The 26520-nt window shown below is 39.0% G+C and overlaps 4 protein-coding genes across 7 annotated transcripts; 2 read left to right on the top strand and 2 right to left on the bottom strand.

The window, feature by feature from the left end:
- The first annotated feature begins 1144 nt into the window (after nt 1-1144).
- On the top strand, nt 1145-6951 carry LOC121806212 (agamous-like MADS-box protein AGL9 homolog). Of its 3 annotated transcripts, none has more exons than XM_042206173.1 (8): nt 1149-1453; nt 2908-2989; nt 5697-5764; nt 5864-5963; nt 6035-6076; nt 6158-6199; nt 6377-6516; nt 6607-6951. In XM_042206173.1, the coding sequence occupies exons 1-8, from the start codon at nt 1269-1271 to the stop codon at nt 6680-6682; spliced, it is 735 nt and encodes a 244-aa protein (XP_042062107.1). In that variant the 5' UTR covers nt 1149-1268; the 3' UTR covers nt 6683-6951. The 3 variants fall into 3 exon arrangements, with proteins under 3 accessions (XP_042062109.1, XP_042062107.1, XP_042062108.1); XM_042206174.1 differs by having other exon boundaries at nt 1151-1453; nt 2911-2989; XM_042206175.1 differs by lacking the exon at nt 6158-6199 and having other exon boundaries at nt 1145-1453.
- LOC121806211 (AP2/ERF and B3 domain-containing transcription factor At1g51120-like) lies at nt 3001-5688 on the bottom strand. The gene has a single exon (XM_042206171.1). It carries the CDS (start codon nt 4932-4934, stop codon nt 3969-3971), a length of 966 nt encoding a protein of 321 aa, XP_042062105.1. The 5' UTR covers nt 4935-5688; the 3' UTR covers nt 3001-3968.
- Nucleotides 6952-16223: 9272 nt separating the features above from the next.
- On the top strand, nt 16224-19376 carry LOC121809762 (dehydrogenase/reductase SDR family member 7-like). The gene is made up of 12 exons (XM_042210551.1): nt 16224-16370; nt 16497-16552; nt 16662-16695; nt 16909-17007; nt 17102-17250; nt 17466-17504; nt 17759-17851; nt 18012-18110; nt 18367-18450; nt 18682-18765; nt 18911-18976; nt 19070-19376. Exons 1-12 carry the CDS (start codon nt 16295-16297, stop codon nt 19154-19156), a joined length of 966 nt encoding a protein of 321 aa, XP_042066485.1. The 5' UTR covers nt 16224-16294; the 3' UTR covers nt 19157-19376.
- A 2580-nt stretch (nt 19377-21956) lies between these two features.
- Nucleotides 21957-25872, bottom strand: LOC121809932 (endoribonuclease Dicer homolog 2-like). Of its 2 annotated transcripts, none has more exons than XM_042210780.1 (9): nt 25681-25872; nt 25057-25361; nt 24543-24955; nt 24348-24451; nt 24022-24215; nt 23739-23948; nt 22947-23357; nt 22581-22859; nt 21957-22512 (listed from the first exon to the last, which is right to left on the bottom strand). In XM_042210780.1, exons 2-9 carry the CDS (start codon nt 25318-25320, stop codon nt 22153-22155), a joined length of 2235 nt encoding a protein of 744 aa, XP_042066714.1. In that variant the 5' UTR covers nt 25321-25361; nt 25681-25872; the 3' UTR covers nt 21957-22152. The 2 variants fall into 2 exon arrangements, with proteins under 2 accessions (XP_042066714.1, XP_042066713.1); XM_042210779.1 differs by having other exon boundaries at nt 25694-25872.
- Between the last annotated feature and the right edge of the window lie 648 nt (nt 25873-26520).

The following is a 26520-nucleotide window of genomic DNA, read 5'->3' as shown; positions in this document are numbered from 1 at the left end:
GTTATGGAAAAGGTTTTTGCCTAAACTTATTTTGTAATTGCAACTAACAAGTACTCCCTCCGTCCTTCTGTAGTAGAGGCGTTTCATTTTCAGCACCCGTTTTGAAAAAAATGATAATAAATAATTAAAATAGAGAAAATGTAAAATAAGAGAAAGATTAATATAGAGAAGACTCTTAACTATATTATTCTATTTTTTACTTTACTTTCTCTGCACTTTAACTACTATTTATTATAATTTTTCCAAAATGAGTACTCAAAATGAAACGCCTCTACTACAGAGGGACGGAGGGAGTATTTCTTTGACGTGAGTTTTGTGATTGTTATAGTGTTAGAACTTCTCATTCAAATTGAAATGCGAGAGATCATTTATCTCTTGTGGATGGTGAAAATGTATGTTTTTCCTATTTACATCAAAATTCTTATTTTTAAGGGTAGTATCTAACTAGAAATTGAATGCCAGTACCAAATCAAATACATATATAATCACTACAATTAATGGCACAAACTTAATATTCATCCCTCATACTAATCACAAATACATTCATATATTTTCATTATTCAAATATTTAAACCGAAAAAAAAATGAAATTCGGAGTACGAATATTTTCATTTCCCTATGTGCTAAAAAAACTCTAAAATATCAAATCAATTTTACAAATATCGAAATTGAAACACGAACTCACTTTGTCAACCCAATTAATTCAAAGCATTAAAAATGAGTGTGTAAAAATACGTAACATGGCCTAAATATCAAGTACCACTAAAATCTCAAAATCCAAATATAATTAAATTAGTGAAAGGAAACAAAAAAAAACCACAAGTGAATATCCCCTCCTTCCTCATATCGACACGTGGCAAATTGCATCGTTATTACTCTCCAGTTTTAAGGTTTCCCTCTCCTCATAACAGGTCCCATTTCCCACCTCATCCATCTAGTCTGCTTTTCCATCACCCCCCATTTCCCACCGTCGGATCAAAACCTAAATCCATAGCTGTAAATTCCCCAGCTTTCACCATGGACCACTCTCACAAAATTGAAAATTGAAAAATTAGTAATACAGTGTATGTATGTATGTATATACGTTTCCAAAAATCAAATTCCTTAGTTTAATTCGCTTAAAAATCCAATCTTTTGACCTTTTCATGTGTGTGTATGCATGTGGGAGAGTTATAAAGGAGGTGGGACTGTGTACTAGAGAGAGAAGAGAAGAGAGAGAGAAAGAAAGGGTTTTGTGATTGAGAGAAAGAGAGAGAGAGAGAGAGGAGATGGGGAGAGGGAGAGTTGAGCTGAAGAGGATAGAGAACAAGATCAACAGGCAGGTGACTTTTGCAAAACGGAGGAATGGGCTTTTGAAGAAAGCTTATGAGCTTTCGGTGCTATGCGATGCTGAGGTTGCTCTGATTATCTTCTCCAATAGAGGAAAGCTGTACGAGTTCTGCAGTAGCTCTAGGTATAATTTTTTATACACCAAACACCACCCCTTCTTCTCTCTGCACTTGCAACGCCTATATTCATGTCTTTCGACGCCTAAAAATCCAATCTTTTTTTCAATTGCAAAAGCAACCTGTCTTTTTTTTTCCTTTGCCGTTTCAGTGAATGTTTTTGAGGTCTATAGGGCTCTGTGCTTGTGGGTTTTGTTAGATCTGCAAGAGGAAACCATGAAAAGAAGATCATTTCTTTATTTGTGTTCAGTTTTCTGCTCCTTGTGTTGTGATGTGCTAACTAATAAGCCCCCCCTTTCCCTCTCCCTCTCTTGTAAAAATCACTTCTTTTGTCTGTGATTTGTGTCTTGGAGAGAGAAACACTCTGATCTAGATGTGATTTTATTGATGCAAAAATCATTTCTTTCATTTTTTTTCTTTCTTAGCCTCTTGTGTAGTCATGAGGAGAGATTTAATTCTACTTTCATCTTTCCTACAAATTAAATGAGTGAGGATTGGTATAATATGTGTTGGATCCTTTTAGAATTCCTACAAATCAATCTTTCCTTCTTTCCCTTAGCATCTGGTTTTGTTTATCTCTTGTATAGTCATGATGACAAATTTAATTAGAATTTCATGTCTCCTACAAATTAAATGAGTGAGGAATTTCAATTTTCTAGGGTTTGTGTGTTGAATCTTTCTCTTGCTTCTTTCCTGTTTGTGTTTTCTCTTCATGGAGAATTCTCAAAAATTTTACCCCTTTTTTTTAACTTGGAAGCATCATTCAATGATCTTCCAACACAAGAAAGAATGAATCTTTCAGATTCTTGAATTACAAAATTTTACCCAAAAAAAGGAAGTAAATTACAAACATGATTAAGCTGAGAGAGATCATCAGGTCTGACATCTCCACCTCTTTCTGTAAATGTGTTTGTAAATTTCCCCAATTTTTGTAATTTTCTTTGTGGATCTTCCTCACCTAGGGTTTATTTTATAAATTGAAGAATTATTTCCAAGTAGAAAAAAATTGCATCTCATAGTATATACTTCTCTCTCATCTTTCCCATCATCTCAGATCTTTTGCTCTCTTTAAAATTTTCAAGCAAAGCTCCAAGAAAATTCTGCAAAGATGTCATCTTTTTGGTTTTGGAGTCTTGTTTGGATCATAACAGTCTTATATCCAGTTATTTGGAGGTGTTATCTCATGATTAAGAATTATTGTACTTTATTAAATTTTTTAGATGTGTCACTTTTCATCTTGCAGAATTCTATTCCTGACAAGTTGCTTCATATTTCCTTATGGACAATGGATTATACTCCAAAACTCAGATATCACTAATATTTTTAGGCCAAATCAAGGCTCTCCCTTTTTGTACTTGTGATGGGAAAATTCATTTGATTAGATTGATTAATCACAGTTAATTAGTTTCATTTAAAATTTGTATAGTATATTGGCTGAAAATGTTGTTGGTTATGACATTAGCAGCATGCTCAAGACATTGGAAAGGTATCAGAAGTGCAACTATGGAGCTCCAGACACAAGTGTATCCACAAGAGAGGCACTGGTATTATATACATATCCCTTCACCCTCTTCGTGTATGTTTCTCGTTATGTTTCGAAAGCTTAATCGAGGCTTAGATGACTCGGACCTCCAATTTATTATTTAGACACTTATACACATATCCCTTCACCTCTCCGTATATGTTTTTCTTTACGTTTCGAAAGCTTATTCAAGCCGAAGATGACTCGGATCTCCAATTTATTATTTAGACACTTAGAAAGGAATTGTCTTATCAACTAAAATGCTTAAATGAGTTATAGAGCTAATGTCTTGTTCAGCTTAGGGGTTTTTCTGCAAATAATTAAACTATGTGAAAATGTAGTAAATTTTGAAAAAAATGCACATTAATTGATATTCTATTTAGTTTATTAACTTTTGTTGAGTTGTTTGGTACTACTGTTAAGAGTTTTTCTTAGTGGAGCCCAATATACTCTATTTAGTGGAGTATTATTATTTATTACTCCTATTATTAAGAGTCTTGTTATTGCTAGAGTCTAAAAAATCAGAGTTATAGTTTAAAGATTAAGTAAAGTTATTGAAGTCAACCAAGTGTACCTTATTTGAAAAGGAATTAGAAGACATGGTTCAATCCTCTTATCTTGATTTCTAGAACTGACTAGAGATTCATGAATTGGGATCATGATGCATATAGGTATTCCAAATTTTCAATCATGAAATTTTGAATTGCAAGAGATATTAAGAGTGATAATGAATTCACATGGATCCAATTCAATTTTGGTTAGATCTTTCACTCACATTTTTTTCACAAGGCCATTATTTTTTTTTTAGTATTTCCTCGTAGCACACAAGAGTAATTTTTTTCTACACACTTAAAATGTACTACAAAACAGAAGCCTAACTTGACTGAATGTAGAATACAAAGCTCTATTTATAAGAAATCACCAAAAGGGAGTCCTAACTTGACTCAAAACTGTAAAAGATAGTAGTAATATCTATCATTAATAATTTCAAAAACACTAATTCAAACATAATTGCTTATTTCAATACCAAAAAGCCTAAAACTCACTTTAGTCCCACTACTACTAGGAGATGAACAAACCAGTGACTCCTCACAACACTCTGCTTCCTCTTCAACCACTTCACCAAAATCCTCATCTTTCTCAGCCACATCAATCACAATAAACCTCTTCCCCGATCTCTGCCCGGCCTTCCGACTCTCGTACAAGTAGAACGCGACGCTGTCGTTCGACCTCAGCCCCTTGGTCTTCACGAACCGGTTCCACCCCCTCGTAAACACAAAGCTCTGGCTACTCTTCCAGTAGCAGTACCTGAACTTCCACAGCCTCATCCCCCTATCGTAAAACTCGAGCTGCACCTGCTCCTCCTCCGGCACCCCCGGGAAGTACTTCACCGCATACCTCTTTGGGATCACCAGCCGGTTCAATTTCCCCACGTCGCTTGGTGTCAGCTCCTTCTGGAAGAGCAGCGTGCTCGAGAAATCCTCTTTGTCGTTGATCGACGAATCAAACCCTAACCCTAACCCTAACCCTAATTCAAACCCAAACCCTAACCCTAACCCTAATTTTTCATCCCCCTGCTTCTTCTGGCTGGCTAAAAAATCCGAAAACTTGGCCGTATACGACCCGTCCCGGATCATGTTCAGCACGGAATCCGTGCTGAGCCCGCTCTGGAACTTCAATTCCAGAGGGGTGAGGCCCGTCGGAGGGAAGTTCCGGTGGGAATCTCGGCTCCGGAGCTTGGTCGCCGCGCTGTCGTACGCCATCGCGGCCAACGCCTCGGACTTAAACGTCCCGAGCCAGATACGCTGGTGGTTGGCGTAAATCTGCGCCCCCCAATGCCCGGTCTGCTGCGGAACAACGCCCTTGAATCGCTCGGTCGACCTCGGCCGCTTCGACCCCGGAAAATTGGTCGATTCCGACGACTCCTCTCCTCGTTTTGTCTGTGAAATCATGCTGATTTCTTCCATTCAAAGTAAACAAATGGATCAATACGGCAGATGATATATAAACTTAAACAATTGGAGAGATTAAGGGAGGGAGATATGCCAATCAAATATTTGTTTGATTTTGAAGAGAGGGAAGGTTTGGTATTAATGGAAAGTTGCTTAGGTAAATAATGGTAGTCATGTTAATTGAATTCTTAAATAAGGAAAGAGTTGTGGTAATAAATTCGAGTGTTTCCTTTTCTGGGATTTAATTAGGTTTTATCAGAATCTTGGCTCTTATATGCCTGGGTGTATTTATGATCATTATACCGTATTTTTAGATTCTTTATCTTTTTTCGTATTTTATCATCTGATTATCTGATTAGACATATGCTAGTAAATCGACTTGGGATAACAATGAATATCACGCTGAATTTATAGGATTAGGCTTATTACACATTGAATTCTTAATTGATTAATATTCATCCGAATATATATATACACTTTAATTAGAATTCCAAAACATGGAATGTTTCATTTTTATTTTACAAGTCTCAAAAATTAGGATTTTTAGCATATAAAGGGAAGGGTCATTATTATCAATTCATATTGTATGTTTAATCTTTCGAGTTTAGAATTAGATACTCTTTTTCTTTAATATTCTATTGAATTCTTTGCTTGACAGTGAAGAGTAGGAAATTCTGCCCTCAACCATACCAAGAATTTATTTTTCCATTTTTGTATCTAGCTAGTTTAAGTTGATAATTATAGTTATGTAGAATAATTTTGACATGATAATAACAGGAACTGAGCAGCCAGCAAGAGTATTTGAAGCTTAAAGCACGCTACGAAGCCCTACAACGTACTCAAAGGTTTGTTAATGAACAGACATATATGATCATACTAATATATAAGAGTAATGTGAAGAAGAGGTAATGAATTATTAGTAACATATATGCATTCATAATCAGGAACCTTCTTGGTGAAGATCTTGGCCCTTTGAACAGCAAGGAGCTCGAATCACTCGAAAGACAGCTTGATATGTCACTCAAGCAGATCAGATCAACACGGGTAACATATCGAAATATTTGACAATTTGTAATAATCCCTTTCTTCTTACACACATTTATATATTCTTGCAGACTCAAGCAATGCTGGACACACTCCAAGATCTTCAGAACAAGGTTTCTAAACTCATTCACTTCAATCCATGTTTCGAAAAAATCACTGCTTTTTTATCTTATTTTGGTTTCTTGCATGGTTAGGAGCATGCCCTCAATGAAGCTAACAAGAGTTTGAAACAACGGGTATGCGTATTCGTTTAGGGCTTAAAAACATACTTTTTCATAAAAAAAATGCAATCTTTTTCCAACCCTTTTCAGCATCCATCATTAAAATGTGGTGTAAGAGAGCATTTAGAAGAAGATCGTTTGAGTGTTTCGGGAGTCGAATCGTTGGAGTGATGGTGGTGTTTTTGTTTGTAGTTGATGGAGGGGAATCAGATGAACTTGACTTGGAATCAAAATCCTCAAGATGTTGGCTATGGAAGACAACCCCAACACCACCAGCCTCAAGCTGATGGATTTTTTCATCCTTTGGATTGTGAACCCACTCTTCAAATTGGGTATGGTCTTATTCAATACTACTATACAACATGGTTACAAAATTTCTTGAAATAAATGCAAATTTTCAAATCTTGGTGGGATGTTTTCAGGTACCATACTGATCCAATAACAGGTGCATCAGCAGGGCCTAGTGTGAATAACTACATGTCGGGTTGGCTGCCGTGATGACTGATGATTATTAGTGTTTCGAAGACCAAGCTTCCGACGACTCCGGTCTGAAGTTGGTCTCTCTTCATAAAAACTCAATCTTTTTAATTTTATGTGTGTTATTTTCATAAAAGCAAACATGTTTAACTTTGATCAGACATTGGTATTATCATTTTCCAATCTGTTGGAGAATAGGAACTAGCTAGTATTGTAAGTCACACTCTGTTTGTGGAATTTGCCTCTTGCTTTCTATGCATAATGTGTAAAGAAAATCTTTCATGTTATCATCTTCAAATCTGACAACCAAAAAGACTACCAACTTTCTTAGATTATGGAGAATAATAGATTCTTTCTTTGATTTAATATAAATAAATTTCTTCATATGATTTATCCAAACTCAGCCTAGCCTAGAGTTACATTTGCCATCTCTTAATTGTACTTTGATCCCATCATTTGAGTTGTATTTTTCATAATTTTGAGAAAATGATCACTTGACTTTATAGGATTGATTAGTCTTGAGTGTATAAATTCATTATGAAAAAACAACTAATCACTAACAATTGAATGAAGAAATTAGTTTAACATTATTCTTTCATTATATAAAGATATTGTTTTGTCACTCTGTGAACTAATATCGGCTTGTGGAATGTTAAACTTGAATTAAAAAATAATAGTGTATATCACAACCAATAATTGCTTTTTTTTTCGTAACTCTTATTGACTAAAAATTGATATGCTTGTCGGGTTAATTCTTTTTGTATTCTAGGATGTTTTTTACATTCCACAAGTGTAATGGATTTTTTTTAAATTCCGACTTTGGGAGAGACGCATGACCCCATGCGTCTCCCGTTAATGAAACGCATAACCGTGATGCGTTTTAGGGTAAGACTCATGAGAGTAATGCGTCTTTCAATTTTTTTTTATTTTAATTGCGTCTTAGGGTAAAACGCATGACACACATGCGTCTCTCTCTTAAACATAAACTGGCTCTATACTTTAGTGGTAAGAATTCCATGTTGTGGCCGTGGAGACCCGGGTTTGAATCCCAGCGGTCATACTACAATTTTTTTAATTAATTACTAGTACATTAATTTAAGTAGTAGATATTTTGTCAACTAAATATCTTTGTAAATCCATTTTAACACAGTAACCAAATTAGTTCACACTTCTTATTGTTATACGTATATTCAAATATAGTGGCGTACCTAATTAATTTATATTTTTCTTATATATAAATATATATTATTAAATCTTATATAATCTATTTAGGCACATAAAAGCATGCTCGTTTTATAAGCACATGCACGTTTCTTTTTTATTTATATATTTTTCTTGTACACTAGCTCACCATTAATTGTTACTAAATAATATCTTTACTCTCACAATTAATTTTGAATCATTTTACATGACAATACTCCTAAACTGAGATTTTATTTCTTCACCCTCGTTACAAATAACACTAGCTCAGCAAACAATATTTTATGGCGATGAGGTGGACCATGTTGGTTTCTGGGATTACAAAGATAACTACCGGGCATAATACAACCCAAAAGAAAGAAAAGAAAGAACTGAACTTAAAAATACAACGTATAATCGAAACTACTAAACCAGTGTGATTAGCCGAGTCGAGGAGGCCTCTTCCCGCAAGACGAGATACGCCCCGGTAGTGCTCTTCGGTTTGGCGTGTCGTCCCCAAAGGTAAAACGGCTACGTCTCTATTGATGCAGCACCGCAATCAGCAGAGCTCCGGCGAACTGGATGAAAGAGAGGGCAGAGCTTCGACAGAAGAACTATGCAAGGAGAGGGAGAGAGCTTATGATGCAGAATGTTTTTTGAATTGTGTAGTGATGCATGGAATGGCTGGCCTATTTATAGGCTCAGTCCACTGCAGGGGGTCAACAGCCATGATGGCTGTCATCATGGCAATTCGTAACCGACGTCGGTTACAGACGTGTGGCAGGAGTGTGCCATCCGTGTGTGGAGCGTGTGGATTTCTCACGTGGCACCCGTGACTGTGCCTCGCTTGACGACGTGTCAAGCCACTTGGATTGCTGACTCGGCGGTGGTCCAAAAAGAATAGTTTGGGCCAAGCACCAAGCCCAAAGACCACCCAAAGACCAATTGCCAAGATCCAAGATCCAAGTCCAAGTCCAAGTCCCAGATCGAGATCGGGATCGGGCTCGGGCCCGCGGCCCGCGACCACGAGCACGTGCACGAGCACGTGCACGGGCACGGGCTCGGGCTCGGGCGGGCGGGCGGCGGCGGCGGCGCGCGCGTGTGCGCGCGTGTGGGCTCTTTCACCCATCTTGGTCCACTATAATTATTAAGTAACATAAAGTCACTTAATTTATACACATTAAAGATGTGTTAATCCTCCAATGTGGGATAATTAACACTTAGTTAATTATTCCCTAAGCTCCAACTCTAAGCTTTAATTAAAAGCTAATTATGCCCAACTTTAATCCACTATTTCTCACTCACCGGAAATCGGATTTGAGAAAGTGAATATACTATATTTACCTACGTAAAATGTAGAACGACGCTATGTCATTTAATTTCACAAAATTAAATGTCTCGTCACATTTATTATTTGGTCAAAATCCATTGACCGGGCATATTTAATCCATGATTTTTACAATTCCCCACATGAGTGGAAATAGCCGAATGCATATGCATGCAGACACAAGCTCAACCCTCGCGAGGTATATAAGCATAAGGATAGGTAGTTGTTGACTTTGAACCCTCCATAGTCGACACCATCGGATACACAGGCGGCTTAGTAGCGCGATGCTTTGAACTAATCCCCCACGGCGTGCACCGAGACAATGGTGTTAACGCTTAAACACCTCAACCTCATCCGTTCTCACGTTTTGTGTCCATTGCGGTCTTGGACACCACTTTGGATTCATAAGTGCATTTTTTTATGAAGCGACCACACTTCGCACTTACATAGGTGATTCTTAGTCAAGTACATTGCCATACTTGGTCTCTTTGAGAATTCCATCTCTTTGAGATCCTTGAGAACCATTAAAAGTCATAGACTTAGCCTTTACCACTAGGCAAGCTCTCCAACACTCTATTGCTCTCTAGGGAATAGATATAGTTGAGTGTTTCTCATGAACTCTCATAGCTTAGTTGTCCCTTTGAACCAAGTTCTTGGGATCTCCAGTCATCATGGTTGGGTTACCACTATGACAATTCTTTAGTTTGTGGATTTCAAACCCATTCCCTCTAACAACTTATTCATTTGATCACGGTTTAACCCTTTGGTTAGCGGATCCGCTAGATTATCTATTGACTTCACATAGTCAATTGTAATCACCCCTGTTGTGATCAAATGTCTCACGGTGTTATGTCGTCGACGTATATGTCGAGACTTACCGTTATAGAAACCATTGTTTGCCCTTCCAATAGCCGCTTGGCTATCGCAGTGAATCAGCACTGGTGGCACTGGCTTAGACCAACATGGAATGTCTTCAAGGAAGTTCTTAAGCCACTCGGCTTCCTCACCAGCCTTATCCAAGGCAATGAACTCCGATTCCATTGTTGATCGGGCTATACAGGTCTGTTTTGTGGATTTCCACGATACAGCACCACCCCCAATAGTAAAGACATATCCACTTGTTGAAAGTGAGTCTCTATTATCGGATATCCAATTGGCATCACAGTACCCTTCAAGTACCGGGGGGTATCTCGAGAAGTGTAGCCCAAGATTTTGAGTGTGTTTTAAATATCTCAAAACCCTCACAAGAGCTCTTCAATGCTCTTTGCTTGGATTGCTCGTGTAACGACTTAACTTGTTCACGGCACAAGCAATGTCAGGTCGAGTGCAATTAGTCAAGTACATAATGCACCCGATGACCCGTGCATACTCTTCTTGTGCAACGGGCTCGCCTTTGTTTTTGCTCAAGTGAACGTCGAGTTCAATTGGAGTCTTAACCGGCGCGCCATCATAGGCTTTGAATTTATTCAATATCTTCTCAACATAATGTGATTGTGTTAAGATGATTCCATCATTCGTTCTTAGAATCTTCATTCCAAGAATTACATCGGCTAGACCCATGTCTTTCATGTCAAAGTTTCTCTTTAACATGGCCTTTGTATCGTTAATTACTTGAGTGTTGCTACCCAAGATTAACATATCATCAACGTAGAGACACACTATAACATGACCGTTATTAGTGCTCTTGATGTAGACACATTTGTCGCACTCGTTGATTTTAAACCCATTTGATAACATCACATTATCAAACTTCAAGTGCCATTGCAATGGCGCTTGTTTCAATCCATATAGGGATTTCACGAGCTTGCATACCTTTTTCTCTTGTCCAGGTACTACAAACCCTTCGGGTTGTTCCATGTAGATTTCGTCTTCTAGTTCACCATTCAGAAACGCGGTCTTTACATCCATTTGATGAATCTCGAGATTGTGCAATGCAGCAATAGCGAGAAGCACCCGGATAGATGTAATCCTTGTTACAGGTGAATAGGTATCGAAGAAGTCATGTCCTTCTTTTTGTTTAAAACCCTTTACTACTAATCGGGCTTTATACTTATCAACTGTTCCATCGGCCTTAAACTTTCTTTTAAGAACCCATTTGCATCCTAAAGGTTTAGCACCTTCGGGCAAATCAACCAACACCCATGTGTGGTTCAGCAAAATTGAATCAATTTCGCTTTGAACAGCTTCTCTCCAATGCAGCCCGTCTGGGCCAGCAAAGGCTACTTTTATCGATGTTGGTTCTTCATCCAACATGAAAGCAATGTAGTCAGGACCAAAAGTTTTTGGTGTTCTGACTCTATTACCACGTCTTAGTACTGTATCTTTTGGATCGGGCCTTGCACGCTTGCGCGATTCAGGTTCCGCATCTGTTGATTTAGAACTAGTGGCTTCTTCTTCCACTTGTTTAGAACTAGTGGCTTCTTCAATTCTTGTCTCAGAATTGGTTGATACTTTTTCCTTATCTTTGCAAGGAAAGGTATTTTCGAGAAATACAGCATTCCTCGACTCAATTGTTGTTCCTACTGTGATAGTCGATATTTCAGACTTGTGAACAACAAATCGATATGCACTACTGTTAAGTGCATATCCAATGAAGATGCAATCAACCGTCTTAGGTCCGATTGTAACTTCTTTGGGCGGAGGAACCATCACCTTTGCCAAACACCCCCACACTTTGAGGTATTTGTAGGATGGCTTCCTTCCCTTCCACAACTCATAAGGAGTAACATCTTTTCCTTTGAGAGGGATTTTATTCAAGATATAGTTTGCTGTCAAAACAGCTTCCCCCCACATGTTATGTGGTAATCCTGAACTGAGTAGCAGTGCATTCATCATCTCTTTTAGAGTTCGATTCTTGCGTTCTGCAACACCATTAGATTGTGGTGAATATGGAGCAGTTGTTTGATGAATTATACCACTTGCGTTGCATAACTCCTCAAACGGGGCTACATATTCGCCTCCTCTATCGCTTCGAATCATTTTGATTTTACAACCAAGTTGATTCTCAACTTCGTTCTTATAATTTTTGAACGCCTCTATTGCTTCATCTTTGCCTTTTAAAAGATAAATGTAGCAATATCTTGTGCAATCATCTATGAAAGTGATAAAGTACTTTTTATCACCTCTAGTTTGCACCATCTTTAAATCACATACATCCGTGTGAATTAATTCAAGGGGTTTTGTGCTTCGTTCAACCGAGTGAAACGACAACTTAGTCATTTTTGCTTCAAGACAAATTTCACATTTATCTTGGATATCCAATTCATTAGCCTTTAGTAAATCTAAATTTACTAATCTTTTAATGGCTTTTGAATTTACATGTCTCAATCTACAATGCCACAAATTTGAACACTCAGTCAAGTAAGAGGAAGTAGATGCTTTATTATTATTAGCCAATGGCTTTGCAACACTTCGAGTTGCTACACTAAGCTTGAAAAGCCCATCGGTTACATAACCTTTTCCGATGGATTTTCCAAACTTATACAAGACAAACCTATCGGACTCAAATACAAGTTTAAACCCTTTATTAACTAGTATTGATCCTGACACTAGGTTCTTGCGGATGTCCGGGACATGCAGCACATCCTTCAAAGTGATAGTTAGGCCAGACGTCATCATGAGAATCACGTTGCCAACGCCGAGGACTTCGGACGATGCTTGATTCCCCATGTTGATCTTCCTTCCTTCAACAGCAGTGTAGGAGGCAAACTTGCTCCTGTCGGAGCAAACATGAGCAGTAGCGCCGGTGTCGATGTACCAGCCTCCCTTGTTATCAACAAGGTTAACCTCTTCAGTGACCACTGCAATGAGGTCGTTCTCATCCCAGTCCTTGAACTCCTTCTCAACGACGTGGGCTGCCGGCTTCTTCTTCTTGCTGCGGCAGTCTTTGGCAAAGTGGCCCGGTTTGCCACATTTGTAGCAGTCGCCTTCAAACTTCCTTGAAGGCTGCTTTCCCTTCCCTTTGTCATTTGGACGGTTTGGGCGAGGGCGTTTGTTGGAGGGGACCGCCCCGCTCCAACAGGTTGGCTTTGGCTTCATTTGGGGTGAAGCCTTTAGCCTTCTGATCACTTTTGCGCACGTCGGCCTCAATGCGCAACTTCACGATCAAGTCTTCAAGGGTCATCTGCTTTCGCTTGTGCTTGAGATAACTCTTGAAGTCCTTCCAACTTGGAGGGAGCTTGTCAATGATCGTGCACCTTAGGAATTTATCGGGCAAGGTCATCCCTTCAGCCACTAATGAGTGGATGATCATTTGGAGCTCTTGGACTTGCTCCATGACGGGTCGAGAGTCGACCATCTTGTAGTCCATAAATTTGGCTACTATGACGTTCTCGGTCCCTGCAGCATTATCTATGCTATACTTCTTTTCTAGGCTTTCCCACATTTGTTTAGATGTGGTTACATTGGAGTATACATTGTACAAACTATCATCTAAAGCACTTAGAATGAAATTTTTACAAAGATAATCTCCTTTCCTCCAAGCTTCATAATCTGCCATGACTTCGAGCCTAGTCTCTTGGTCGCTTGGCACGGGCGGCTCGTTCTCCGTGAGGAAGTTGGCGACGCCCAATGTTGTCAAGTAGAACAACATCTTCTGGTACCACCGCTTGAAGTCAGATCCTCCAAACTTTGGTGGCTTCTCGGCAGGTGGCATCATTCTTGGTGCCAAAGGTGCCGCGCTTGGTCCTTGGAAGGAACCAATTCCGTTGCCCCCGAAGGAGCCAACAACATGGTTGGGCATAGAGCCCCCACCATTCATGTTGGGCATAGAGCCCGCCATGGTCGTACCAGCCCCGAAGGGACTAGCACCCGCATGAGACCCGAAGGCCCCAGCATTCGTGTTGATCCCGAAAGATCCAACACTAGTATTGAGCCCGAAGGCACCAACACTCGATCTATTAAAGGATCCGAAGGAACCACTAAAAGTGGAACCAACCGAACCACCAAAGGTGGAACCAGTGGACGCCCCGAAGGGGTTGTCCCAAACCCAAGGGACGGTGGATGAGGCAGCTGGGAAGCCGGGAGTTGGCATCATCGAGGGAGCCGATGAAGTGTTGACCGGTCCAGTGGTCGCCATGGTGGGGGGAATGGCGGCGGCGGTGGTGGCAGCGGCGGTGTTGGAGTCGGTAGACATCTCCAGCAAAGGTGTTTAATATTTCGAAAGTTTTAGTTCAGTTTAGAAGTCCAAATTCCTTCAAAGGCAAGTTATCTCGTCTTGCGATTGTTGGTTTCTGGGATTACAAAGATAACTACCGGGCGTAATACAACCCAAAAGAAAGAAAAGGAAGAACTGAACTTAAAAATACAACGTATAATCGAAACTACTAAACCAGTTTGATTAGCCGAGTCGAGGAGGCCTCTTCCCGCAAGACGAGATACGCCCCGGTAGTGCTCTTCGGTTTGGCGTGTCGTCCCCAAAGGTAAAACGACTACGTCTCTATTGATGCAGCACCGCAATCAGCAGAGCTCCGGCGAACGGGATGAAGGAGAGGGCAGAGCTTCGACAGAAGAACTATGCAGGGAGAGGGAGAGAGCTTATGATGCAGAATGTTTTTTGAATTGTGTAGTGATGCATGGAATGGCTGGCCTATTTATAGGCTCAGTCCACTGCAGGGGGTCAACAGCCATGATGGCTGTCATCATGGCAATTCGTAACCGACGTCGGTTACAGACGTGTGGCAGGAGTGTGCCATCCGTGTGTAAAGTCCAAGTCCAAGATCGAGATCGAGATCGAGATCGAGATCGGGATCGGGATCGGGATCGGGCCCGGGCCCGCGGCCCGCGACCGCGAGCACGAGCACGAGCACGAGCACGGGCACGGGCTCGGGCTCGGGCGGGCGGGCGGCGGCGGCGCGCGCGTGTGCGCGCGTGTGGGCTCTTTCACCCATCTTGGTCCACTATAATTATTAAGTAACATAAAGTCACTTAATTTATACACATTAAAGATGTGTTAATCCTCCAATGTGGGATAATTAACACTTAGTTAATTATTCCCTAAGCTCCAACTCTAAGCTTTAATTAAAAGCTAATTATGCCCAACTTTAATCCACTATTTCTCACTCACCGGAAATCGGATTTGAGAAAGTGAATATACTACATTTACCTACGTAAAATGTAGAACGACGCTATGTCATTTAATTTCACAAAATTAAATGTCTCGTCACATTTATTATTTGGTCAAAATCCATTGACCGGGCATATTTAATCCATGATTTTTACAGACCACACCTACCTCCTTGGCACCTTGTGATTGGTCGATCATCACACGTCGTTGATGTTACTTACAGGCATGATGACCACGTGCTTCAATTTCCATCTTCTCCAAACAAAATCATAACTCCATTTTATATATGTATATACATTATATATACATGCAAACCCACACCAAGCCAGATCACAAAATATACAACAACTTCTCAAATCTATTTATTATCTCGGCGTTTTAACATGCAGTGCTTTTATTTAAAATGATAAATCAATTAATGTACTAGTAATTAATTAAAAAAATTGTAGTGTTCTTACCACTAAACTACAGTGCCAGATTATGTTTAAGAGAGAGACGCATGTGTGTCATGCGTTTTACCCTAAGACGCATGACTTTCAAGCGTCTTTTAATTAAAAAAAAAAAATTGAAAGACGCATTACGCTCATGCGTCTTACCCTAAAACGCATCACGGTTATGCGTTTCATTAACGGGAGACGCATGAGGGTCATGCGTCTCTCCTAAAGTCGGAATTTAAAAAAAGTCCAGTACAATTATGGAAGGTAAAAAACAGGCTAGAACACAAAAAAGAATTAACCCCTCTGTGTGTTTGAGAGAGTATAGAATTGAGGTTTTTCAGTTAACAGAGGTTTAACTAAAATCTCGGCAACGCAAATTAATTAAAATTTTCAATTTTATCTTCATATGGGCCCGAATAAACTGACACCGTTTCCTCATTTTGTTCTTTCTAACTTATTGGACCTGAGCCCATTTCACAAACCCAATTCAAATTAAAATATCGGTATAAAAACAAAACTAATTTCTACTCCAGATCATAACGGAATTAACGAGCTATCCCCCATCTTCACAGCTTATTCTTTCACTTCAAAACTGCAGAATCTTAGCTACAAAAAGGCTAATTTTGATGTTGGCTCTCACAGTTTCTTCATTATTCCTAGCTATCGGTGCCGTTTTCATCTTCAAATTCCTCAAAGCCGATGGTACATTTCTGTGTTCATCCCATTCTCTTGTTGATGGGGGATCGAAGAAGACGCTTCAATTTTTTTACTAGAATTTTTTTTCTAGATTTGAGTTCTAATTTGTTTTCTTCTTCCAATACCTGTTAGGGCATTTCACGTTGCTGTCCAAGGGAAAAGTGAAGCGTCAAGAAATTGAGGATAAGGTATGGAAATTTGTTATTGGCTGGTTTTTTCGGAATTTGTTTATGATATTTCATGTTTCTGGATTTTAATTGGGCTATATTTATCAATTTCGGATGATTAATTGTGTAGGTTATTTGGATAACTGGAGGTAGCCGCGGTATTGGTATGTGGCTATGTGATTTCTGCTATCGTTTTAGTTAATTTCCCCCTAAATTGGTAAACCTACTTTTGTAGTACCATTTATATGATTTTTCTTTCATATGAATACGTTGAGAAGAGCTTGCATTTTCTTAAAGCACATGCTGTTAATCTGTTTGCTGATTTTTGATGTTCTGAAGCCTTGGACTTACTTGATCTTAATCCATCTAATATAAAGGGGAAGTGCTTGCCAAACAGCTTGCAAGTTTGGGAGCAAAGATTATCATCTCTGCAAGAAACGAAGTTGAACTAGAACGTGTCAAGAAGCAGTTGACTGGTTTGGCACTGTGTTGGCTCCGTTTTCCCTTTATTATGAATGTAGTGTATTTCATAAGTTTTTTTCTCACCCGGGTCATTTGATGCTAAGACAGGAAAGCATGCGCCAGATGAGGTAGTAATCCTACCTTTGGATTTGAGTCAAGGGGAAGAACATCTGGCAGAGGCAGTACAGAAAGCAGAATTACTTTTTGGTGGTGTAGGCGTGGATTACGTATTCCACAATGCTGCATTTGAGCGCCCTGTTAGTATATGCTGATAAAATATTAGTGAATGGTTGAATTAAGAAAACTTGCATTTTATCCTCCATGTATAGGTGGCTAGCTTCTACATTTGTTGTTTTTTTGTTTCTATTAATTAGTCCCGTACCTTTTATACTCTTTACGATTTGGATCACTCAAAGTGTTGACATGAATGATAAACCTCTGAGCTGGATGTTTGACTTTATTCATCTTGCAGAAATCGCTGGCATTAGATGTGAGCGAAGAAAGTCTAAAGGTATCATATAGTGTTAAAGAGTCACTGATATCCTTTAATATACCTCATTACCATGTTTCAATTTGTTGCCGGTTGATTGGCAATTAAAAAGAAAAATAAGCAGCTTGGTTCTTGATGTCTAATGAAGCTTGTTAGATTTTTAATAAAAGTCATTATTTAGTAATAAAAGATAGTGAAACTTGATAGCTGAATCTATTTATTTCTGTTTTATAAAGCTTGATAAGTAATCAGTTGAGCAATTGCATCCTTCTCAGGCGACATTTGACGTCAATGTTCTGGGGCCAATATCTCTTACACGACTCCTATTGCCTCACATGCTGAAACGGGGCAGGGGACATTTTGTTGTGGTATATCCTTGTATTTCATGCATCAACTTGATAAATCTTAAGAGGAATCCTACACAAGCTGTTTACTAAATCTCAAAAATTACATTGAGCATTTTAATCTAGGAGGCAATCAGATTTGATTAGCTCTCTCAAGAATTCTGTTTGATTACTTTCTATTTAGATGAGTAGTGCTGCAGGAAAGACTCCTGCGCCTGGCCAAGCTGTCTATTCGGCCTCCAAGTTTGCTGTGAATGGCTATTTTCACTCACTGAGATCTGAGGTATGACTATTGCTGCCCTTGTGTAGTTATGTTATTCACACCTGCAACTTGTTCGAGTACTTCTCAACCGTTTCAATTATGTACTTGGTGGATCTGATACACCTAATGTTTTCCAACAAAGATGGGAAATTGGTCCCTAATGTGCACTCTTCAACAATAATTATAATGAAATTATGTACCAAACTTGAGATCAGTACAGCATCTCAGAGAATATTCTTGATCTCATCTCTCACTTTTCTCTCTCCTCCAATACCAGCTTTGTAGAAGAGGGATCAGGGTAACAATTGCTTGTCCAGGCCCTGTGAAGACCACTACTAGCTCTGGAACAAGTTTCTCTGAGGTAAAACTTTGAACTATTATGTTAATCTGCATTAATAGATGCTCAATTGGCCTTTTTACACTTCGACTGCTGTGGTGACTTTTGAGGTTTCAACACCTTGCTGAAAGTCAAGAAGAAATATAAACTTGATAGTTTCCATGAGATGTGTCATTGGTATTAGTATCAACTTCTATTATTGTTACAAAGATAATTCACTCAAATTTGTCTATATTTTCACATGTGAATTCGCAGAAGCGTGTGTCATCTGAGAGGTGTGCAGAGCTCACAATAATTGCTGCAAGCCATGGTCTGAAGGAAGCATGGATATCATATCAGGTATGTCATTTCATTTGGATACGAGACCCTTCCCGTTTTTCCATTCAATACAAGGCATCTTCTTTTCTTGCTATATCCATATGTGATTATTGACTATAATAAGTGTCTGCCCTTTACATTTCCCCCCTTGATTTTTCTGGTCCAGCCTGTGCTGGCTGTTATGTACCTGGTTCAGTATGCACCAACAGTTGGATACTGGCTCATGGATAAGGTACTAATCTTTACCTTCTTATCATTGCATATATTCACCATCTAGCACCAGAAACACCTGTATAACTATCACATTGATATCAAATGACTACAGATTGGGGAAAAACGCATAGCAGCTGCCGCTGAGAAGGGGAACACTTACTCACTGGGCTTGCTTTTCGCGAAGAAGAAGGCATCTTGATAATAGCATGTCAAGCTTAACTATGATAAGACAAACTTCAGCTCAAACTTGGTTTGTTTAACATACTATACGGACTCCAGAATTCTGTAGTAGTAGCAAATTTGGACGACCGTATTTATCTTATTTTCTAGCAATATTTGGGGATGGAGATTCGGCTTGAGAGTAGTAGATTTGTAAGAAACATATGATTATTTTGTTTAAGTGGAGTTGTTATGAAGTATTCCTCTTGAGATCTGAATTTGTTTTTTCTAAATGTCTTTTAATGATTAGATTCACCCAAAATCCTAGATTCTATATTATATTCAACAATAAACATCCCTTTTTGTAAATAAACATACACCAAGAAAGTGGTAGATTCAACAACAAATATACCCTTTTGTCAAAAATCATATAGCAAAAGATTCAACATGAAAAACCAAATAACGAAAAAAGTTAGTTCATGCACATTTTTCCTACAAAGAAAGTTGAATGCAGGGTTTTTTCTTTTTATGTTCTAAACTAGAACTTAGGTTCCTTATTTGTACTAGACTTTTTTTTTGTTTCGGGTTTGGGAGAGACGCATGACCCTCATGCGTCTCCTTTTAATGAGACGCATGACGATCATGCGTCTTTCATAGAGACGCATGAGGGTCAAGAGAGATTGTATGAATACTGTGATTTTTGCAGGTTTAGTCAAGGGGGCAGGTTTTGCAGAAAGTAGGAAAAAGTGAGAAGAGAGAGAGATTGTTTATATCAGTAAATACTCATCGGAAATGTTGATTTGAAATATCAGTAAATACATAAACCACAACAACAACAGTACTATTGTTTATATTCCATCATAAGATAAGTTTGTAAATAAATCATTAGTAATTTATATGTAAGGATTCCAAGAATGGAAATAAAACAATATCATTCCACCTCCCCAAAGGGAATGTTCGAAGGATATTTCGTCCCAAATTATTTTATAAGTGAGTGGGTTGACATTATTCTTCAACAAAATAATTAAAATATTTTGATTAATATGTCGTTGGTTTTTAAATAAATAATTAAGCATAGACTGATTAAGAGCTTTTTTTTATTACGTCGTCACAGCTTTATATTAATATAATAAAAATAAACAACTTGGAGAATTCAAACAAATGACTCTATTTGTTTTTTCAGGAAGTTTTTTTTATTAAAAAAAGTATTATTAGTATGGTCAAATATATTTATTTCTATTTTAAGTGGATCAAATCTCAACTTGAAAGTACTGTATTTGATTTTCGATTTTTCGATCAAATCTCAAATAACAACCACGATTTCATATTTCGAGTATTAATTAGTTCTCTAAAAGATGCAATAAAACGTTAACCTCCCCTGCATGTTCGATCCAATCCTTGCCATCTCCATCTCTTCTCACTTGTTCCTACTTTCTGCAAAACCTGCAAAACCTGCCCCCCTTGACTAAACCTGCAAAAATCACAGTATTCATACAATCTCTCTCCAATCTGTATGTATTTAGAGACGCATGAGGATCATGCGTCTCTCCCTAAGACGCATGACCCTCATGCGTCTTTAAAAAAAATCGGAAAAAAAAAGAGAGACGCATGACCCTCATGCGTCTCTATGAAAGACGCATGATCGTCATGCGTCTCATTAAAAGGAGACGCATGAGGGTCATGCGTCTCTCCCAAACCCGGAACAAAAAAAAAAGTCTAGTACAAATAAGGAACCTAAGTTCTAGTTTAGAACAGAAAAAGAAAAAACCCGTTGAATGCACGGCACTGAAGATTAAAAAGATAAACCATGAAAGAGTGAAAACATTTCAACTCCTCAATCTCAGCCATGCCCACCACATAACACTGCCATATCCAGCCTCAAGACCTGTACACTAGAATAACAGCAACGGCGTCTGGGATACACACAATCTCTGCCCGTTCATGACTAAAAGGCCAAGTTACGAATCACGATACTTACAATTATGACTGCTGCTCTTCTATCTTCGCGCTGTACTTGTACTTGAGATACGGTTTGATGAAGGGCTCTAACTCGCCATCCATCACTGAGGCGACATCTGATGTCTCATGCCCTGTGCGGCTGTGCGTACATCCTTTACCAATTTGTACGGATGGAACACATAGTTCCGTATTTGCTGCCCCCACTTGTGGGTGATCAATACTCGTCTATTGAGGCCACGACCACCGATGCAGGGGGCTCCTCCCGTGGGCGCCGTCGGCCGCAAGGGACCAAGGCGGCGAATGCGGCTAGAGGGAGGAGGGGCCGAGGCGAATCAAGCCAGGCGGTCTCGGGCCCGAACACTCTATTGTCCATGTACTTGACCGCCACGATAGCGGACACTTCCCGCATGACGTCTCCACAATATCAAGTCCATCTTGCCGGAATTGAGTATATGGCAAGACAAATTCGTATTCCGCCTCCAGGTAGCTTGAGTGCACCGCCACCGCCTTCGGGGGATGATTCGCCGGCGGAGTAGTTTTTATTTATGTAATTTTTAATTTCTAGTATTTTAAATTATGTCTTATTTATTTATTTTTTTAGATTTTAATTATGTATTTTTTAACATTTTTTTAGGATTTTAAATTGTAATTTTATTTTATTTAATGAAAGTATGTTTTTATTAATTGAATTTGTTAGAAATAAAAATAAAAAATGAAATTGAATGAATAGTTAAGGGAAGAGATGTTTAAAAGACGGTTAAAAGATGATTGGTTGCAGGTGCTGTCTCTTATTTAAGAGATGGGATGAAAAGCACAGTGGGACCCATGAATAGTTAAAAGATGAGACGGTTAAGAGACAACGTTGCGGATGGCCTAACAAATTGTTTCCCCTCTCGTTTGTCTTGTCATCATTGTTCATTATGTTATAATCCTGATCTTTACAATCATCAATCAACTAACACAAGCTCAAGATAAATATATATATATATATATAACTTCAAAGATTTTAAAACCATCATCCATGATGATTGAAAATCTAGTTGAAGGTTAAAAAATCTGAGTGAAGTTGGGGTTGGATCAAGAATCTGCAGTCAAGATTTCCTTGAGAGTTTTGAGAACAGCTTTGCAGGCCAGTCTTTCAGCCAGTTTGCGGTTTTTAGCAGACCGCGTTTCCTCGTGCACAACACCACAAGCTTCGACTGCCACCGAAGCATGTGCCAGCCCGTCGTCCGCATGCCTGGAAATTTGAGTCTTCCGCATTGTATAATTTTCCTGCTGGCACAGTTGGATCAGTTCCCTTTTTGGGTGGATCCTAAGCGTCTCCGGTGTGACCAAGGGATCGAGCAGGGGCTTCATACACTGGAAAACAGTTTCCTTGTCATGCCCCGAGTCGACATAGATGGCACCAGCTAAAGATTCGATGACATCTCCAAGCACCTGCATACAACATAAACAATGAATGGTAAATCACTCAAAATGCAAACAGAGTGAAAAGTTTAGATTACCTTCGGGAGATTCGCCTCGGATTCCCACCCGAAAGTCTCGACCAACCGTAAATCCTCAGCCTTGTCAACAGTCTCAGCTACATGCCGGTGAAGATCGGGCAAGAGATGAAGGACTTGGTTATGCAATCCGGCCTTGATGGCTGATAGAGCATAACAATCATTATTCACAGACGCTGACCTTAGATCAGTAAGCAGCCCGGGTGAGAGGCCGGGATAATTGTGATATAGATGAACCGTGATAAGATAATCTAGCACTGCGTCCCCGAGAAACTCCAGCCGCTAAATAACATCAAGAGCTTTATCAGATGACGAAATGCAGCTCAGTAGGTGAAAAATCATTAACAGGTCCGGAAAACGTAGGCGCACCTGGTAGCAGGTGGGGATCTCAGGCCGCATATATGAGCCGTGAGTCAACGCTTCGACCAAGAGGGACGCGTCCTGAAACTTGTATCCCATAAGGGACTCTATATATCCGATATTTACGTGCATGCCAGGATTTATGACGAACGTCTTCGTGTAAGGCACGATCTCAAAGTTAACTTCGATACCGAGCCACACCATGAAGGATAGGGCTGCTACTTCACCTGCGGCGCTTAGAAATGCACCGATTAGGGCTTCAACAACATCTGCAACGGTTTTGCTTTTGATCTGTCTTCTTCTTCCAGTGTAGACTTTTCCAGATGTAGACATCTGTTCTTCTTTCAATACACTGAAACCACAAGGGACTCCAGGTATCGCCCATGTCTTGAGATCAAATGGCTCAGTCCGGATGAAGCCCTAAATGTCGAACAGAACTCGTTAAGAAACAAATCTCCCACACTGGAGAAAGAACACATAAGAAAAGGTGTATCTCTTGACACCAAATGGTTCATTTTGGATGAAGGCCTGAAATGTACTCCGAAAACTCACAAAAATTTAGTAAAAGAATGCAAAAGAATATGGACACATCTTGAGATCAAATGGTTCGTTTCATAACGAGCCTGGAAACGAAGAATTGATCTCGTTAAGAAACAACTCTACCAAACTATGGAAAGAAGACGAATAGAAGAATTTCATACACTCTCAGTCGAAAATTGTTTTGAACCATTTTTCTCAGCTTGACTAATGGGGGTGGGGAGATGCATAATATGAGACAGAAATAAGCCAATCAATATTTACCGGAATCTTGCGGTCACATCCAAGTTTGCACAATGAAGCATTGCAAATGACTCGCTCCCTTTTAAGGCTAAGAAGCCCCTCGTCTCGACTTTGATGTGTTTTGAATAGCTGCTGAGTAGCAGCATATTTGAGGAACGAATCTCCGAGAGTCTCCAAAGATTCCAAATGAAGCTCCTCTTGGCATTCCTTCGTTGTGAGCGCTTCCAACACCTGATGGACAGTAACAAGAAAATCCAGGCATAAGCATTTGGACTGGAGTGATCACATTTGTGCTTGAATATACCTTGATTGCTTGAATTTCAACATTTGTTGTCCCACCGAGAGGTATACTTTTCAAGTTGGAAGCTACAGCAAGTGACTCGATACGATGCATAAGAGACGGAAGAAATGTAAAAGAATAAATCGTAGAAATTGATATAGGTGACATCATGATTAAGCAAATCTCGGGTGGTAATTCACATGAGCTATAACTCGGTTCTGCAGCAAAACAAAAGAGAGAGTTTGGTCGAAAGACTCGATTCACAGATTCACAATCTTGACATTAAAAAGTGAATGCGATACTGAAAATTCAAGAACCAAATACAAAGATCATATCTGTAGTCAATAAACCTTTCTTATTTTGAGTCTGGCATCGCCGGAGGTTATTATGCACAGTGAATATGTGCTTGCCACATAGAAGATTCTCCTGCTCATATTCCAGACTTATGTCATGCCTGCAAGAAGTATATTATTAATCCAAAACAGCTTCATCTCATAAAGTAATATACTAGTTTTTATGTGGAAAAGATAAAGTAAAATACATACTTCTCCTTATAATACGCTTTATAAGTAACAGATTCCTTGTCTTTCGGAGTAAAGTACGTATCTCCACGAACACCGTCCAATGTGCCATTTACGCAATACAGGAAGCCATTATGGGGAGTAAAAACTAACGAATTCTCTATCATGCAATGACACACCAAGCCGTTCTTCGTGTGGACTGCACTTGAGCATTTGGAATGATCAGCGAAAGCAGCATTCTTTTGGTATAGAACTGAACTAATGCATCTCCAATCAATAGATAGGTCATGACGTGAGCCCAGAGCAGGGATAAGTAGATAATTAAACACTGCTGAACCATCTCCTCTAGAATGTGCATCCTCTTCATGAAGCTTGTCTAAGTTACGTTTGAGAAGAAGATTGAAAAGTTTGACTTGAAATTGCTGACAGAGTGCAACCTGCAAACGACGTTTTGTGCAGCAACAGAATAATAGAAAAATCACATTCCTCAGTTATTCAACTGTATACTATGAGATAACCCTGAGAAATTTAGGTGTACCTCACTGGGAGTTAGTGTAAGCTTTCCAACTAGGTTCACATTCACAATCATCTTTCCCCTATCAGCGTTTAAATCGAAGCCAAATTCTCCAAGATCTCTATTTAACATCTTATGAACAGCCAGGACAATGTTCTGAGGCTTTACATCATACTGAAAATTTGGCTTTAACTCGAACAGATAGCAGTAATAAGGCATCTTGGACTCATCATTGTGATACCCAATCAACTCTTCTGGAAAATATCTATCCTGCTCGTCTATAGCCATATTGATATCTTCTTTCCTTCTCCCTCCCTCTCTCTCTCTCTCTGAATTCACAAATTTTCAGTGCATCAAAATTATCATCACCTCGTACAAATACAAGTGTAAAACCACCAAAAACAATGCAATCACTAAGAAGAAAGCACAAAACAATGAACCAATATTTCAAAATGCTGCTATCATTTTACATCTTTGAAGCCAGCAGAAATCACACAAGATACATAGTGACATTTGCAGGAAAAAGTAGGTGATAAAACCCCAAATCAAAAACAGCATAATATGTAAAAAAAAAATACATTTTTAAAACATAAAAGTAGTGATGTCGACAAAAAAAAAGAAACAAATCCCAGAATTTAAGTAGAGTACCATTTTTTCATACCTCAGCAGACAAAGAAGTGATCAGAAAAACGTTGGAGCGCTAGCAAAGAAACCCAACAATACGGAGTATTTATGTAACTGAAAAGTGAAGACTTCCAAAGGAAGGAACAAGGAATTGAAGATGATGGAGAGTTATGGGCCCAATTTTTTGTTTTTTTGAATTAGGAGTATTATGTAACTGAAAAGTGAGGACTTCGGAAGGAAGGAACAAGGAATTCAAGATGATGGAGAGTTATGGGCCCAATTTTTTAATTTTTTTAATTAGTGTTGAAACGGTGTGTGCTCAGTTCATTCGCACTTGATTTGTCGTCAACTCGTCGTATCGAATCCATTCTTGTTAATTTGTCATTCTATAAATTGCGAATTTTATTCAGCGTGTACAATTTGGTTTTATATATAGTGATTCGTGGTGAGGACATCTTTATTTTAAAAATAATAAATCTAATATACTATACATCAACTGAACTTTTTTGTGTTAATTGATATCGTACATTAACGTAATAAAGTGACATTTCATTGTATTAATGTCGTGCAATAGGAGAATATATTTATGCCTAGACACTTTTTTGATTGACCCACACAATAAAATCGAACTTATACTAAGAAATACTTAACCATTTAAATAGTAGTAATAGTAATAATTACTCTTGGTGCATCAGCATAACATAACCATTATATTTCAAATTTTATTTTAGCTATTATAAACACAGTAGCTTGATTTGGCTATTGGATCTGATGGGGTACGAACTAAACCCTAATGGCAAGCCCAATAACAGTGACGGCCCATCAGCCCAGAGCCCAAGAAAGAGTATCTGTTCGGCACCAAAG

The sequence above is a fragment of the Salvia splendens genome, chromosome 6 (assembly GCF_004379255.2).
Source record: "Salvia splendens isolate huo1 chromosome 6, SspV2, whole genome shotgun sequence".
In the NCBI taxonomy this organism is placed as follows: Eukaryota; Viridiplantae; Streptophyta; class Magnoliopsida; order Lamiales; family Lamiaceae; genus Salvia; species Salvia splendens.
Note: the sequence above shows the minus strand (reverse complement) of the source record. Positions and strands in the feature narration are given on the sequence as shown.